The sequence below is a fragment of the Falco biarmicus genome, chromosome 1 (genome assembly GCF_023638135.1).
Source record: "Falco biarmicus isolate bFalBia1 chromosome 1, bFalBia1.pri, whole genome shotgun sequence".
Classification (NCBI taxonomy): Eukaryota; Metazoa; Chordata; class Aves; order Falconiformes; family Falconidae; genus Falco; species Falco biarmicus.
This window is the reverse complement of record NC_079288.1, coordinates 16895757-16913428: the sequence shown is the minus strand read 5'-3', so window position 1 is coordinate 16913428 and position 17672 is coordinate 16895757. Positions and strand designations below refer to the sequence as shown.

Below are 17672 nucleotides of genomic sequence, written 5' to 3'. Positions count from 1 at the left end.
GAAATTACAAAGTGTATTTTGTGTTAAGTATCCGGCCTGAACACTGTTCAATACATTTTAAGAGAAATAGCAAGGCTTTAATGAATAACAAGCCTATTGAAGTCTCAGAGAGCGGATTTCATTAATAGCAATTTTCCTGCACCAACTTGGCATAAAAAGAAACAGGAAAGAAGGGAAAAAAACACCCAAAAACCACCCAAACCAAAAAATATCTCAGTTTTAAATTAAGACCACGATGCAATTAATTTTAAGATTAGTTTCATAATGCATTCTTCGTTCTTGTAGGAAGGCACATGAATAGTTTTCTGCATTATTGTCTAATTAGTTACTATTGCATGTAATCAAGGTCTCTGAAAATGTTTCTCTCCCCTATAGTCACCATGAGTAACTGCATGCTACACAGCAAACAGCAACATTATCTACAGAGGGGGGCTCCAAATGCCTGTAATTTGTTTTCTTTTACTTGTTAGGAATATAATGATTAACTATTAACTACTGAACCAAATGACTGTGTTGTAACAGTCCTCTCTCAAGGCACTTTTAATTACTCTGTGCCCTCTGCTCCCAACATCATGTAGTTTTCCATATGCAAAACCTCCAGCTGATTCCACAGAATATTTGCATGCAGAGAAATGAGGCGTTTGCAGATGTCTTTCCTACACAAGGATGAGCTGCTTTATTTTCATACAAGTTGAGGAATCCCAGGGCAGTTAAGCATACTCAGAAAACGCCAGGATTAAGTCATCACTGAGGAGTTTTCTATTAATTGTAGCAACAACATCCTACAAATTTTTAGGCTCACACATAAGAAAACACAAAGTAAACAATAAAATTACTAAACTATACAGAGAGAACTGAAAACACGTAAAAGAAATGTTGAATGGGACCAAAATCTAAGGTGATTCTTGAGAAAAAAAACCCACCAACATTCAGAAATCAAGCATCTAATTTTTAAACGTATAGCTTAATCTAATGTATACGAACGTGAATCAAAAAACTAACTAAGCCAGAGCTCAAAATGTACAGCACTTCACAGCACAAACATGATAAAAAATATCCACCTATGACAAATAGAAAAGCTGTAAATATCTAACGTATGTCCCAATAATGATTGCCTGCCGATCTATATTTCCTGCAGAAACATTCAGTTGCTTAAATGCAAATAAATGCAACAACAAAGTGATAGAAGTAAAAAATTAAAAGCTGGAATGCTACAAAATTATTTCTGACAGTAAAATTTTTCTTGAAAATCTGACTACAACAATATTAAAATGATGCCGATGAGTAAAGCTAAAGAAAAATTGTGCTTAGTAGAAAAAATATTTGCTCTCATTTACATGGAATTATTTTTAGCTATGTTTATTATTTTAGAAATGTTCTATACTGTTACATCTTCATTTTGTGTTGCCTCAGACCTATAAGAGAGGTACATGCTTGTCGTCTGAACTGCATAGCCCTGGGGATTCAGTAAATGCACCCAACAACTAGGGCCGCTCCTTCCCTATGCCTTCAGGAAAGGCTGTACAGTGCATGCTGAATTTCACTGGAGCAAAACAGCGTCACGTTTAATAAGTCATTTTAAAACCCCATAATTTTATGGTGCTGCTGTACCAATCCAGAAATTCAACAAAGTCACCCTCCGTTCCTCCAGCCCTCGGCAGCAGGACACTCCTCCTGCAGTAAAAGGGAGTTGTGTGCACACAGGACTGCCGTAGCAGGCCAAAAGAGCACAAAGAATGCAGTCAAGCATCAACATTATTTCTACAGCTCAAGCAGTTGTTGATTCACTGTCAAAGGACAAGCAACAAATAAGCCAAAGTTTAAGTCCGCTAGAAATATCAAACATTTTTCATACAGCAGCATCCTGTCCTCAAGTTACCTTGCCACATGTGGACAGTATATATTCATTCTTGTAAGGAAATGCATATAAGGAATCAAACCCTGGAATTATTGCTTCAATAGAGCAGCTTCACTTAGCACTGACAATTTAACTTTAAATGCTAACTTGGCTGTATACCGACAGCTATGTACAAATCACATCCTACTGACTATTCAAGGAATATTTTCTACTGCAATTAATTTAAAGAAAATTAATCATCATCACCACAATTTCACAGCAAACACCCTCTTAGGAATCAGTCTGAGTATTTCCAGCAGATCATCCCAGGCAAGGAGGCACTTTCCCTTGGTCAACACCCAGAGCGTGAGCTTGGCAGCCCTCAGGACCCCATGCAAGGCACATCCTTTCAGTTAAGTATCTGTCTTTCCACGGGCTGCCACGAAAGAAATTTTCAGATGACAGCTCAAGAGCTGTGCAAGTAATACATTAAAGCCAGTTTAGGCTAAGGTTTATTTTCCCTGTAAGCATTGTCCCACTTGCCTGTGCTCCCTCTCCAGCTTGGGCCACAGCCCAGGACACATGCAGAAGGAAGCACTTGCATTATTTTTGCTCAAATATTACAGACTCAGGGTCCAAATTCTGGATCACGACTAAACATGAGTCAAAAAACCTTCTAGAGTTAATCCTAAATCAGCCTTTTAAACTCCCATTGGAGAAACATAAAAGAAAAAAAAAAGTCTTATGTCTCAATTTAAGCTGCTAGTAAATCTATTAATTTTACTAAGGGAGCTGCAAAAACCTGAGGATGTCGTGGCTCTGGTAGTCAGGCAGCAGAAGTTTATTTACAAGTGCAGCATTATATTAGATAAACGCTGCATCCTGATACATGGAAAATATAATCGCTTGGTTCTGCCTTCATACCTGTTTGCTCAAGGTCTGCAACGAAACTGCCATGGTATCATCCACCCAAAACCCAAGCCACACATTTCCAGGCATTTTATTCCACAAATAATCAAAGGAAAAAATGGATTAAGTTGAGGAGAAAAGTGAAGAAGGAAAACAACAATGGGCTTTGTTGTCGGATGGAGGGAGCGGCTGCCGTGCCTGCCTGGCTGGGGTGTATTCCCAAGCCAGCCATCATTAACAGACTCACTTCCACAGAGAGAAAAAGGGAGGCCTGGAAGTGCCGGACAAAAGAAATCCCAGCAGACAAAGGAAAAACAAATTAAAAGCACCATTATAAAACACAGATGCTATAAGGAAAATAAACTTCACAAGATTTACTGGGTTTTGACAAAGCTGGACATCTGTGGAAAAGCCATCAGGAGTAGCTCCCAGGTCCGGCTTGGCCCTCAACCTCCTCGCTGTCCCCACCGCTGTCGCCACCCCAACGTTAACTTACTGACAGCTACAAGTTTTGTTCAGTGGTATTTTACTTACAATTGTTGTAAAACCTGTAAAATACACTTAAGGCCTGCATGTGGGATTTAAAGATTTGATCAAATCAGATGTTTGTAAGTATTCAAAGTGTGGTTTTGGATAGGAAAGGAAAGCTACACCTAGGTGCTAGACTTGCCAGCTTGTAACACTGTATAAAAAAAGCATTCAACCAACTGAGAGCAATTAATATAGTAAACTTGTCCTCTTCTGATCAACTAAAAGCCTTGATGAATTCAGGCCAGGTTTCAAATTGGTCAGCATTTGAACTGAGTACTTCAGGGCACTGCTGTCAGAGATCATCTCTGAGGAGAGAGGAAGAAAAACATCCTGATTTTTGCAGCTACTAATGACATAAATATACACCAAGCCCCAGGGCAGCAGATACACTCCCCCCAGCCCCAGGAGCTCCACTGTGAACACAGCACGGGGCAGCCACTGTTACGCTAAGGCGCTTCATTCGACCCTCTAAGAATTACGTTGACACAGCCCCACTGCTCGCCCTGCTGTGGCTTTGTCCTTCTCTCAAGTCCACACATAGTACCACATTAACACAACCAAATCACTTCTTCCCCGATGTAAACCTAGCTCTAATACATTGGCACCACAGATCTGCGCAGGCAACAGCCTCAACATGGGAAGGGAATCCAGGAATTCACAACCGAGCTTCAAACCAAAAGCGCACCCTAAGGGATGCAAACACCAACTTACTACCAAACTGAAAGTAAATCATTTTACCCATTACATGTCCCCTGGCAGTTTCAACTGTATATGGCACATTTCCTCCATTCAAGTGTTGTGGGATCCTCTTCTGCACAGAGAAATTCCACCCTGTTAGTGAACAAAGCTAAAAGGACCTGGCCCAGATGTTTTTTTCTGGTAGGCAAATAATGATCACAAGGATTTTAGTTTCTCTAAACACTTTACATGAAAAACCAAAGTGGTATCGAGCACCTCTCAGCCTCATATTAAAGTGATTCTATGTTGATTTTTTCCATTTTTCTTCCATTACTCCAATACAAAAAGCTTAGTAATGCAGCGTCATTAAAATTCAAAACCCACTTGATTAGCTTTTATATCTTACAGTATTTAACAGACCACATTTCAAAGCGTACCACGTAGTCTACTGACATTAACACTACATATAAACATCTTTAGTTTGGTAAATAAAAGTGTAGTAACTCCAGGCTATGCAATCCTGTGGAGGCCGAGATACACAGAAATGAACTGTGTTTGGCCATTATTTCTGTTTAGTGTAATACTGAAGATTCCTCAACTAAACATTCGCTAATCATATAATGCAAGGGAAATAAAACCCTTTCTAACTGGCAGACAGAAAATGGCAGGCAAAACAGAAGTGTCATGCTTGTGGTAGTTTATTTTGCTTTGCTTTTTTATTCAATACAAAAAGTTTCCCGGATGAGAATGGAAAGCTTCCCAGCTTCGGTTCCAAGACTTTCACCCTCGTTTCTGACCTTTTCTCAGACATGTTCCAGTATAATCTGTAATCTACTACAGTCGGAAGAGGAAACAGCAGCGCCCTGGTGAGAAACGCTGCCTTGTGACCTGGACAGAGAACGCCGCGGAAGCAATGCTGGCTCGCAGAAATCGTTTGGAAGAGCTTGACAGACAAACTCAATAGCGTCCCGAGAAACATGCTCAGCACCACGAGCACTAATTGCTGCCAAAGGGGGCTTTTTAAGTTTTGTTTTATTCAGTCAAACGTGTTTTATCTTTCTTTGTAATATGTTACACATTTTCCTAGAAAAAGTCAGGAAACTAATTATTTTAAGCTAACGGTTGCTTCTGAATTAAAGGTACATTACAGTTTCCTTGAATAGCATCCTACCATATTTAGACTTATTTCACACCATGACCCTCCATATTTCCAACACAAGTAGACCCACTAAAGGAAGAACACTATGTACTACCTACAGCACATATACGCACATGATCTAGCTACTTAGAGCAAATTTTTCTCTCAGCTAAACTGGTGCAAGTCCAAAACCTATCACTAACTTGATTCCACTGAAACAGATGGGAGAAAATAAAGCAGCCAGTTATTTTCACAATGTTTAAAACTGCTTGATATCTAACCTTTTGAAACACAGCTGCACTAAATCTCATGATTGTCCTAAGAAAGCAGAACTTGCTCTCCATTTGCATCCGGGCAAGGCATGTGATGGTGAGAGGCGAACCTGTAAGTCAGAATACTCTACCCAGACATGCAAGCGCCAGTCCAAGTGTCTCAGCTGCTGTGGAGGCAGGGTCCTCTGCCCTCTCACCCAAGCTCCTTCAACTTCAGCTCTTCCAACTGCTCATCTGTGTCATCCACTCAAAATCCGAACATGGCCTCATAATGCTCCTTTCCTCCTGAAGTTTCTCTTTCTTCTACTATCTTCGGTTTCAAAAACTTGGTCTCTCCGTTACAAAGCCTCCCACTGATAACTGAAAACCTCCTCAGCAAAGGTTAGAAGAGAGAAGGAACTGCTACAACCTCTTTGCTGCCCGTTACCTCTCCCAGGCTGAGGACAGATTATGTGAGAACAGTTCAAACCTCAAGCTATACCTAGGATTTGAACCTGTCCTTTATTTACACAATCAGTGATGTATGGCTTGCCATTTCACCTACCTACATGGGTATTTCTTCTTTCCCTGCATGGAAAAGAAATTACATTGACAGTCCAGAGTAATCAGAAAGGAGAGGAAGCCACCTCTGCCAGAAGCACCAGTGCCCCAGGGCCCCATGGCACCTCTTACCGGCAGCTGCGAGGGACATACACAGCGTTAACTGCCTGGTCTAAAAAATGTCTCCTTGAAAATCTGACACAAATGTCTGCTTCTTCCCTTGCCGTCTCCCCCCCTCATTTTGTACAGACACCAATTTACTGTGCTAAAGCTCCTCAAAAAGAGCTGCACAGTAAAGGTGCCTTGAAGCTTTTCCTTAGAAAACATCCCCTCCACCACCACACATGCAAGTCTGGCATAATAATCATCTTTCAGGACTTATTTAACTAAAAATATTGTTGGTGCAAAGCTCAAGTCCATTTATGGACAAAACTTGAAGTAAAAACCAACAACAAAACTTGTTCGCCAGCTGTTGGCTCCAGACTTTTCACGGCCATGAAGCAGGCAGCAGCAGTAACACTTCAGCTGGTTTGCTCCAGATGGTGGTTACCGGCAAAATCGGCCGAACTGGCCTTTCTGCTCTTAAAAGGCCAGTAAATGCCAGCCACAGCCAGGGTGGGGTCCAGACATCCCATCCTGTTTGTACCAGACCTTGCACCTTCGCCTCTTCACAGGTTAAAAGACTGCAAGATGAGTTTCTTGTAACTCCTACAGGTATAGCTGCTGAATGTTTTGCAAACAAGTGCGAAGGTGCACTGCCCATCCTCCCCGGTGCATGGCCATAAGCCAGCTCGGGACCAGAAGCTATGGCTGTAGCTACCACAGCACTGAACTTGAGTTTGCAAACTCTTCCAAGGAGAAGGACTATGTGAGCTCAGACTTAACACTCCACTAATGAGGTTATCGTACAAGGCAGCTTCTAGGCACTGAGTTAAGACTCTGTTACTCCAATTTCTTGCACATGGGAATTTTACTAACACTGTCTGCTGGTGAGTGATGAAGCGCTTGAGAAAACAAGTATGCACTATTACTGCTCCTTGTCATGTCTATCAATCATAATTTATATCAACAGTTTTGAATTCAAAGCTTTCTTTCACGGATGACTTTTGAGATGCTTTGGCTTTGTGAACTTTAGACAATTTTGGTGCCTCAGACTTCTCTTCAAAATGATACAAAATAAAATGATCTTTATGAACTTAATTTTTTTGTATTGGGATGTCACAGCCATAAAAACTGGTCACTTTGTCTTAGAAACTGCAAAATGACTGGTCTGGGAAGGACACCTCTGTATGCAGCTGTGCTGGGTAAGGACACGGGGAAAGTTTAATAGCAGCCCCTTACCAAAAGGGCTTCACTTATTAGAACTCAGTACTGATGATAAACTGTATCTTAAGGCTTTTTTTCACCCCCACCTTTTTACCTACACCTTATGTTCCCTTGCTCTAGCTGCAACAATTAGCACAAATACAGCATCTGAATTCAATCCAGGCTGAATACACAGCATTTATCCTTAGTTATGTGGGGGGGAAAAAAAAGTGCCTTGAGAACCACTGCGTATGAGGACTTGATAATAATATCCATGCATAATTGTAATAAACGGCTTGTCTGAAACACCCATAGAATAGGAACTGAAGTAAACCATAGCAATCTCTCTCCCTCTTCCACCCACCACACACCCTCGGCAGCTCTGCTCTTTTACCCATGACTGTTAAGGATGTTTTCTGGCTCTGTGACAGCATCGTGACTCAGGTCATGAGAAGTGTCAAAGATGCATTTCCTTGAGATGGGAAAAAGCAACTGATTTTAACAGCCCACAAAGACTTAGCAAAAAGAATAAGCCTCATCAGCATGTTTAAGGGTAAAGATAAACCTTTTAAAAGATACAAGTATATTTTATTTCCAATCTTAATGCTTACGTCTCTTTCCATGAAGCGTTTACATTTTTCAGACTACCAAAAATGCACGGTTGATTTAAATGCCTTACTTAATAATAATAAACAAAAAAAAAAGACAACAAGGGCAGCACCCATTTACTGCATAATCAATCACAATCACATACACAGGGAATCTGATTCAGACCGCAGGCACGAGGGATCAGCCCTGGATTCCCTTTCAACAACGGCTGTGCCCCACAACAGCCACTGCCAGGGTGTTTGGGCTTGAACTCAGCAGGTCCATCAGATAAAATGATTGTTCCCACCAGCTCTTGTCCCCATTCCTTTCCCTCACTGGTTACTAACACAGAGCTTTACATGCTTTCACCTTCCTTCATACCAAACCTTACTTGTCACACAACACCCTCAATACTTAAACTTCCTCCTTCAGCTGATACAGTCTCTTGAAAAACTCTAGATTCTACTTTCTCACCTCCTGATCAAACATATTACAGGCTTGTATCAGGTGAGCAAAGCTACTTTTTGTCATTTCACCGATTGCAGCTCCCTCAACCCACTTACATTCCTTGACCCACCAACAAATTTCTGGACCACGCCATCTCCCCTGTACTAGACCTCTTTTCCTGACCTAATCCCGGCCTTTCCCCTTTTGTGCTTTGGATAGGAACACCTTCAGAAAACCTTCCTCGCATCACTCCTTCAGCGACTGACTCTTTTCAGCCAGCTTGTTATTTCAAAGCTCGCTCTCAGTGACAGCTTTTATACTGATCACACTCATTTCCCCTTAAAACACTGTTCTATGCAAGGGTATACAAGGTATAAACAAGCTCTGTACAAGGGTATCCAGTCCTCTGCACAGAGCCATAAAGCACCTTGAGAAGCCATAAAGCACCCTCCTTCTTGTACATCACTAATGTCGCTATTTATCAGTTTCCAGTTGGTAACTACAAAATCCTATCAAAAGGCATGTGTAATATGCAGTATGACTTTATTACTCATGATGTATGAGAAGGAAATACACTAGCCTGTCCTTTATATACATGGTTAAATGGTGAGATTCGCAGATGGAAAAACATCTTTCTGTATATTCCTGTATATTAAGAGGAAGTAATTGAGGGAACAGTTGAAATAACAATAGAATCCCAAAATGTCATTTTATTAAGCCATTTTCAGCGAAACACTTAAAAATCCAGTTACTATTTCTCCTTGGACTCCCTCAGTGCATGCCTCTGACACATCAACACTTGACCCTATAGAAATTCTCTTCAGTTTGATGTTACCAAGACTGAAATCATCCATCTTGACAGGAAAACTTCAGTGGGACGCTCACATCTGTGGTAATCCAACTCCTCTCTGCCTTCCACCTTCCTTTCACCTCACGATCCATCGTTGACATCGCGGTCTCCTGTGCACTACCTATTACTTCCCCTCCACCTGCCTACCCACAGTCTTTCTGGAACAGTTTGCTTTGGCTGCTGTATTCATTGGGCTAAATCACTCAGCCCTATATTTTTACAATTCATATCTCAAGAACCGTAATTCCCTTCTGATGTCAGTCTCCTTCAATTTTCAATTTATCTGGAATACTCGCAACTCCTTTTTCAAATCTAAAGGCAGACGTACATTTGCCCCAGTCTCAAATCTACACTGTTTACAAAAGCCCACTTCTAAAACACTTTATGTACAGACACAAACTTCCCTTGTGACAGAATTTATCAGTCTACTTCCCTACTTATCTGAAGGGAATGGATCTTTTTCTTCCACTTCAGAAACTATCCTAGATATACCACCCACTTCTTTCACTCCACTGATTCTCCCATCCATTACAAAAAAAAATAGAAAGGGGTTGGGGGGGGGGGGGGGGGAGGGAGCTTAAAACCACAGCTCATTTACAACCAGCAAGCTCCTGACCAGTACCAAAGCTGGTGCTCAGGGTCAGCTGCTCGTACCTGCTCTCCCTTGTGTCATCGGGGGCTGCTGTAACTGCTGGCTTGGGGGCCTTGTGCAGCCCTTCCACTGCCATGAGCCCTCGCACTGCCCTGCAACCTTTCCATGAGGAAGTAATGGTCTCCAATAGTCATTAGCAGAATTACCACCAGGTAAAAAAAAAGTAAGAATTTCCCAACTGCCTTAAAAACATGAAGAGAAACTTCAAATGCGGGCACGAACTCGGGGAGTGGCGGCTTGGTCTGGACGGCCCGCTGCCTGGGGGGCTGTGAGGGGCTGTGAGGGGCCGGGTGGGCAGCCCCTGCCTGGGGGGCTGTGAGGGGCCGGGCAGCCCCTGCCAGAGGGGCTGTGAGGGGCCTGAGAGCCAACAGTCCCTGCGTGAGGAAGGCAGGTGGCCCACTACCATCCCCACGCTTTGGGAGGTGTCTCCCCCCTGTCACCAAGCCAGCAGGAGCACCCTGAGGAGGCTCTGCAGGGTCACCGCTACACAAGAAGCGCTGGGGATATAACCACAGGATCGCTTCGGCTGGCGAAGCCCCTGCAGACCGTCGCGCCCAGCCCGGCGCTGCCAGACCCAGCGCTAGCCCCAAGCGACACGGCGACACGGCTCCTCCAGGCTCCCAGGGCCGGTGGCTCCCCAGAGGCAGCCTGTTGCGAGCTTGAGTCGCGACACAAAAGTCTCCCGGATGGAATTAGGGCTGGCGGGAGGGGCGGCGAGGCCGGGCGGCGGCACGGCGGGGGGAGACCGCCCCCTGCCGGCCGGCCCCGGCCTGCGGGGGGGGAGGGGGCGGGGCGGGGCGGAGCGGGGGGGCGGGGGGGAATAAGCATTTACAGACAAATTTAGACTTCTGGGCGAAGCTGGGAAAGAAATTATTTGAAAGGACGTTTAAATAAAAACATAGCCTTGTGTGATGCTGTGGAAGAGCAGAGTGACTAAACAAATAGGAATATTAAAAGCACATTAAAAAAAATGGTGCCTATCCTGCAGCTGTATCTATACATTTCTAGAAACTATTTTCTGTCCGGTGAAGCTGGAGTTTACAAAGAGAAAAATTAAAGCTTAATAGAGAATTTTCAAACAACTGTTTTCAACTCATGTTTACAGCAGCAGCCCTCGAGTTACACTCTGGAAAGGAACTGCCCTCCAGTGCTTTAAGTTATTATACAGTTAATTTTCTTTGAAACTATTTTTGTCTGCCTCTCTCTAAATAGGTGGTTTCTTAAGTGAGTGTTACTTAAAGGAAACCAATCTGTTTTTCAGGAAGGGTTGATGATGTCAGTCCTTTCAACTCTGCTTTCCCATAAGAATTCTTCTAGTAAAAGGAGTTTCACTCTGGGAAATAGTGAAAAGTAACATGAAAATATTTAAAGCATCCCACACTGCATGTTTATCAAACTTCTAGCTTGATGCTTGGATTTTAATCGTGTTGTGATTGTGACAAATGAAGAAAAAGTGAGAGGAAAACCTTCCTGGTTTTTAAAATCAAAAAAGATTTTGCAATGAAATGTGCTACACTAAATATTTATAAAGAGCTAAATAAAAGTCTCAACACAATATATACAGAACGACATGTTTTTTCATAATTCTAGATTTATGTGCTGCATTTCAGCATAGGTATTAAATCTGAATCAGAACCACTGCATATTATGAATGGTCTTTTGGCAAAACTCCACCATCCAAATAAATACTTCAGTCCCTAACAAAATGACTGGACAAATTCAGAGAGTATCATGTAATTATTGAATGTTTTCAGTAGGTGTGGATGTGTAGCTATAGGCCCAATGTGCGCTTAACTTACTGTATTACTGTTTGTTCCGATAGTAGAAATTCCTGCAGTCAACAACAGAAAAATCCTCCGCATAGAGCTAGAGAGACTTTAACTTACTGGTGGTGCAAGAAGCAATGCTAATAACATTGCGTGAATTTTAATTTGCAGAGTAAAAATAGTAAGTGTTATATATAGCTTTCAATTTTCCAAGTAAAGCATTACATTTTTATAGCTAAATGCTCCTTGCTATTCACATATAGGTGTCCTGAAGATAACATGGGATACGTTTGCAGAATCCAGGACATAGTTCTGTTGTAACTACTCATCCACGAATCCACACAGTGTACCTGTGAGACAGGTAAGTACCATAAGCCCCATTTTATACAAGTAAGAAGGTCACATAAGGCCACATTCTACCCTAATGTTCAGCCCCACAACCAACTGATGTCGTAATAGTCTTATAATAGTAAAAGCCCATAAAAGGATCCCAACCTAACTCCAATATTACTGACACACACTCTGGCAATCCAACAGAATGACAAAAATATAACTTCGCTGGATTACCAGACAGAATAGCCTAAACAAAATCTGTGTTAGCTATAAAAGGTGCAAAGGAAATATCTTTTTATCATCCTCTTTTTAACAGTTTACTTCATTCTGCTAAACAGAACAAAGCCAAACTATGATTCATTTGGAAATGAAATCATCCCCATCCCCACCCCCAGTAAAGGCTTACATTGTGCGGGTAAACAGTTCCTAGGGTACTCTGAACAAAATGTAAATAGATTGCCTGGCTACTATATACATAGCAAACAGTTTCATTTTGAAACTAGGAGTTAAAAAACAAGCGAGAAAAATATTACAGAGCTTGAACTCTGAAAATATTTACAAGAACAACAGCTAATCACAAGTTAGCATCAAGAGGTTGCAATTGCTAACCAAGAAAGAAGATAATAAGCAAGCACTTCACTCACAGAAGTCCGGTCTTCCGGCCTAAGCTTGTAGCAACGCTGTTGTAATGCGAAAAACATTAGCAGAAGGATTAACAGCAGTTTTTCTAACTCAAGGTTTCTTGAAACTTTCCTAGATTACAAAGGACGTAACAGGAAAATCATAATGACATGACTCCATAGAAAAGAAATTCTCCAGCGATAAAACCAGTTTATCACCATCTTCTCCCAATCTGTTACCTAATCAACAATTTGTCCCAGTGTAATACTGGTGTTCTCCAGGACATCCTCTTTGGCTTTATTTCCATTATAATCAGCTGCATTTGGAGGGATGATTAAGGAAAATAAGTTATTCTTCTTGAAGAAAACTACAAAATTAAAGTAATTCCACACACCGGGAACACAGATTGTTATTCTTGTTACATAGTAGAAAGCCGATAGACAAAATCAGCTGAATAAAATTTACTAGGGGTCACAGATGAGTTAAAAGTAAAGCAAAGAATTAAACCCAGAACCGCTCTTTTCCATTCTGAATACTAGTCTACTCTCCTGTCACCAGACCACCGTAACTCCTCCAAACAACAAAAAATAAACATTATAATATGATATGATAAAGAGCTGTTACAATCTGAGTAAACACATCTTAGCTCACAAATTAAAATAATCACTGGTCTCTGGCTAATCCAGCTGCTACACATGCACACAAAGTCCCTCCACTGAAAGTCACTGTTAATTTTAGTGGTTTTTTTTCCAAGTTGATAATAAATGGCTTTTTATAAAAGGCATACAATATGGTTCGATATCCTGCCTGCCTTCAGCCAGGTAAGCTGAAAGATTACTGAAATGAAAAAGCAACAATAATATTACTGAAAACATTACAACATTTTACCAAATTGATTATTTAAAACCAAATTTATTTTATTTTTAAAGACAACTCTCCTAACTCCTCCATACAATCCCCACAAATTCCTCATGGAAAATTTTCTTATGAAGGTTTGCAAGTTGCTAATACACAGCTTTACTGCGTGCCCAGCTTCAAGTCCTTCTACACTGTGAGAACGTGATGAGCCTAATCTGCATGAAGTTCTCCAAAAACTAAGGTTTTATTCTCTGCCTTAATTCTTGGCGTTCATGTGCAGCCTTCAAACGGTGCTAACTGTTTAAACAGAGCTAATTTTCAGGCAATGATAACTGCACAAAGATCTTGAAAAAAATCTGATTTATTATATATCAAGACAGACACCTGAGAACTGAAGCCTTAAAACTCTTGAGATGCTCCCATAAATGTTACTGCCTTTCTCTCAGTAACTCATCTATGCATGTCTTTCTCCTACCTAGAAAATCTGTCCACCCCTGAGGATCCTAGAGAAAATGAAACTGCTGTTTCTTCCTAAAAAAAGTGTGTCAAATCTATTCAAAACTTCAAACATACCTAAGAGTACTGTAAAGGCAACAACTTACTGCCATTTCCCTTGACAGAAAACAGAATTGGTTGGATGAAAGCTACACAAATTGATAGTTCCTTCCTCTCCTCTACATGATGTCAACAGTTAAAAGGGATCGGATGTGCCACAGCAAACCTTTACAGCACTCCCCAGCCCGTCTCAAGCCTGACATGCTGAGCTGCTGTACAACGATGAGTTAGAAAGTAAAATGGTAGATACACAAATGTCTCCAAGGAGGAGGAAACTACAGACTGCATTTTGGGTGCCTTCCAGTGGCTCCAGGCAGAAGAGCATGGCTCCAGAACAGCTATGCAGAAAACTTTGTTTAGGAAAGTCCAAAGAAAGGAGAAAATACACAGGCTTCTTCTGAGACAAGTCTGGTTCCCTTAATAATCATCAAGTCATTAAAATGTTCCTTTGATTCAGAAATCCCACAAAGGTTCTCTCTATAGCAGCAAAGACTATGACAGCACATAGTTGGGCTTTCACAAGTGCTTCTAATCCAACTCATAATTAGGGCACAGGAACTGTTCCTTGCCATTTTTAATACTATCAGACTGGAAAGGGTGGCTGTCCGTACCCAACTGCTATTTAAACCTTCCCTTCAATGGAAGCTGTGACTGACTCCCCATAGAAAGGAGGGGTAAGGATGCAGCAAATCCTCAGTCCAAACAAAGCAGCTTCTAGTACAGACATCATGAAAGAGAAGGGCAAAAAGAAAGGCAAAGACGAAACTGAAGAAGCTGGGACAATGATGATTTTTGAACCTTTTTTTAGAAGCCCCTCTTCATCTTCTTTTAGCTTCTCCAAAGCACATCCACCACGGCAGTAGGACATGCAGATCAGTTCTTACAATTTTTTTTCCCTTTGTTCATTATTTGTCACATTGCTCACACACACAAACGTGGTCAAAAGTCTACGCCTTTAACTTCACATTGCCTAGCTTCCACATTTCTCCTCAAACAGTATTTACTGTGGATATCCAGATGTGCTTCATGATCGAGGTTGACGAGCAGTGAGAAATTTAGGTAACTGCATTTGAATATAGACCAGATTACTGACCACGTGCTAGCCGGAAACGAAACCTGAAGACCCCAAAACTTTCAGTTTAGTGTGGAAATTATTAACACATCTGTGATAGCATAGTTTACTTAAGCAAGCTGCAAAACTAGAACTATCTTTCTGAAGTATTTGTACCTTGGCTCATTCCTATAATATCTGCATACATTACATATTTTTGCACAATACATGCAGCACCTTATTTTGTGAAACTCATTTGTTGGTGGCACAAACTACACGGGCAAACAGAATGAATCAAATCAGTTCTTGTGATCTCCAGTAAAATCAGTATTTCTGTTGTGAAGCTGGAAGACTATGGGGATCTTTAGGCCAGCATCTCCAAAGGTATGTAGGAAAAAAATCTTTTTGAGTCAGGCAGCTACACAGCAAGCAAGTACTGAAACATCTTAGAGGATATGGGCATTAACAACTCAAGAGGAAGGGTTTCTGAACAATGTAAGGGGAAGAAAAAGAAGTAAAAAAGGGATTTACCATGGAGCGGTGAGCCAGACGGGCTGCTTGACAGGCCTGGAACAGGGCTACAGCGTCCTCCTTGCTTAGATGTCAGCTCTTGCTCGATCTCTTCCAACCCTGCACTCTTTTGGAATCGGCTCATGCGATTTACCACCCGGGGTGACATGTGTGTTCGGACACAAGGTTGGCCACCATAAGGATTGATAGGAAAAACATGAGAAGTGCCACGAAGCGTGCTGACCACAACCCAGCGACAGTCATGGCTGAAGGAGATATCCTGTACCTGGAAAACAGAGGAGTGAAATGGGAATGTAGTCACCAACATACACACCTCTAAAAGGAAATAAGACTGTCATGTTTTAAACAGACACAAAGCTTAATTGGAAATGTGAATAAAAACTTGATACACGCCTAACTTGAATACTGGCATATACACCAATGAACTTAGTACTCAATATATACAAGCTGCAGTATAATACCCAGTTCCAAATTCCGTGTACTTTTCAAAATATTCTGAGATTTTTCTTTTCAACAGGCCTGAACTTATGAAAACAAACCATGTTGCAAAGTACTACAGAAAGCCACAAGAGCTTGGTGTAATTTTCAAATAGAATTTAGTTCTAAAAAGAGTTTGGAAATCATTTCAATTACATGCTTTGTTATTTGCTTGTTTACTTTAATTTTTAGAGATTACCCAGAAAGGGGAAAAGGTCGGAATGAGAAGAAAAGAGATCTCACCACTGGGCCCAATTTTGACAAATACTGGCACTCAAAACTGTATTTTAAGTCAACAGAAATACCGTGTCCTGTATAACTTAGCAAGCTAAAAATCAATGCCCAGTATTTTCAAAAGCTGTCTGCAATGGTCTCTAATCCTGCTGCTATCAGCGTGTCCCTCCGTGGGACCACCATTCATCCAGGCATCCCTGGACGTATGCTCTTTGGATTTAAAATTTTGTCAAGAAGAAACCAAACAGTTTTGGCCATATCTCTGTATAAACCCACTCCATTTCACACAAGACAATCTTTACTAATCAGCTATTAAGAGTCCCCCGGAAAGGCTCCAGTTAGATTTAGTCTTACGCATACAAGTACTTATCGACCACTTGAGAAACACAAGTCTTACTTTACCTTAAAATGGTCAGTTGTGAAGCAAATACAAAAATACAGTTAAATATTTTCTGCTATAGTTATTCCTTCCATAGATCTCAAATACAAAGTCCAGAAGGATTTAATTCTCTTTTAAGTGTGCCTTAAACAATGCTTTGATGGAAAGCAAATTCTTGTTCCTGACGGAATGCTTTAAAAGAGAGATTAAAGTTTGTTTCCAACACCGTACTGGCAGACAACTCAAGAAAACAAGTAGTCTAGGTTAACATGATTTATCAGAGGAAAAAAATAATCCTAAAACAATTCTGCCAAAAGCTGACTAAAAAGAACCACGTACGCAAGTGGGATTTAACACAGCAAACAAACATACAGACGAAGGATTAGTTTTCATTATATTATTAAACAGCATAAACTAAATAAAATTCTTTAAGATTTCACTGAAGCCAGTTTTACAATACACTAGGTACTCAAATTGGAGTAAACACTGATAAAATCTTGACAAATATTCCAGAAATGCACTCCAGCTATTCCAGACAAAAGCAGCAAGTATTCATCAAAGTGCAAGTTTCCAACTGAGCCCTGAAGCCTTTGAGATAAAAAAAGGATTTAAGTCTTGTGACTTGTGACAAGATATTTGGCTGACAGACTGTCACGACAAAAAATGCTTCATCAACATTACATAGATAAACTAAAAAACAGGGCTACACACCTGCTCTTTTCAACCACGGTGACATACCCAAATGATCTGCTAATGATACAGCTAAACAATCTCCCCAAAATCTGAGAGGTTTTGCACTTTCAGTGATTCTGGTATTACTGACATAAAGACACATAAAGACATAAAGCACTTAGAGCTCCTAGTTTGCCTACAAAGTGTTTCACCTTAATAGATTGCTCAAAAAGGATTAGAGACCCCACAGGGATTAACAAGAGCCAAAAAAAGAAACCCCAAAGCCATGGAGTCAGAGAAAAACTATGGCACCAAGAGTATTTAAATGCTTGCTGTTTAAGGAGGCAATTTCTACTGGTCAGAAACCAAACGTAAGGAGGCAATTTCTACTGGTCAGAAACCGTATACTGGTAAGAACCGTATACAAATTGCTATTCTCAGTTACAAT

General features: G+C 41.0%; 1 protein-coding gene and 1 long non-coding RNA gene across 13 annotated transcripts in view; one reads left to right on the top strand and one right to left on the bottom strand.

Annotated features, from left to right (window-relative positions):
* The window catches only part of BCAS3 (BCAS3 microtubule associated cell migration factor), a 370196-nt gene that overhangs the window by 233275 nt on the left and 119249 nt on the right, over positions 1-17672 (bottom strand). For all 12 annotated transcript variants that reach the window (XM_056357251.1, XM_056357216.1, XM_056357199.1 and 9 more), the window contains exon 15: positions 15463-15727. In XM_056357251.1, coding sequence (XP_056213226.1) covers positions 15463-15727 — 265 coding nt within the window. The remainder of the gene's footprint in view (positions 1-15462; positions 15728-17672) is intronic.
* On the top strand, positions 9770-15256 carry LOC130157544 (uncharacterized). Its single transcript, XR_008824939.1, has 3 exons — positions 9770-9899; positions 11777-11874; positions 12604-15256. It is a non-coding gene; the product is annotated as an uncharacterized LOC130157544 (long non-coding RNA).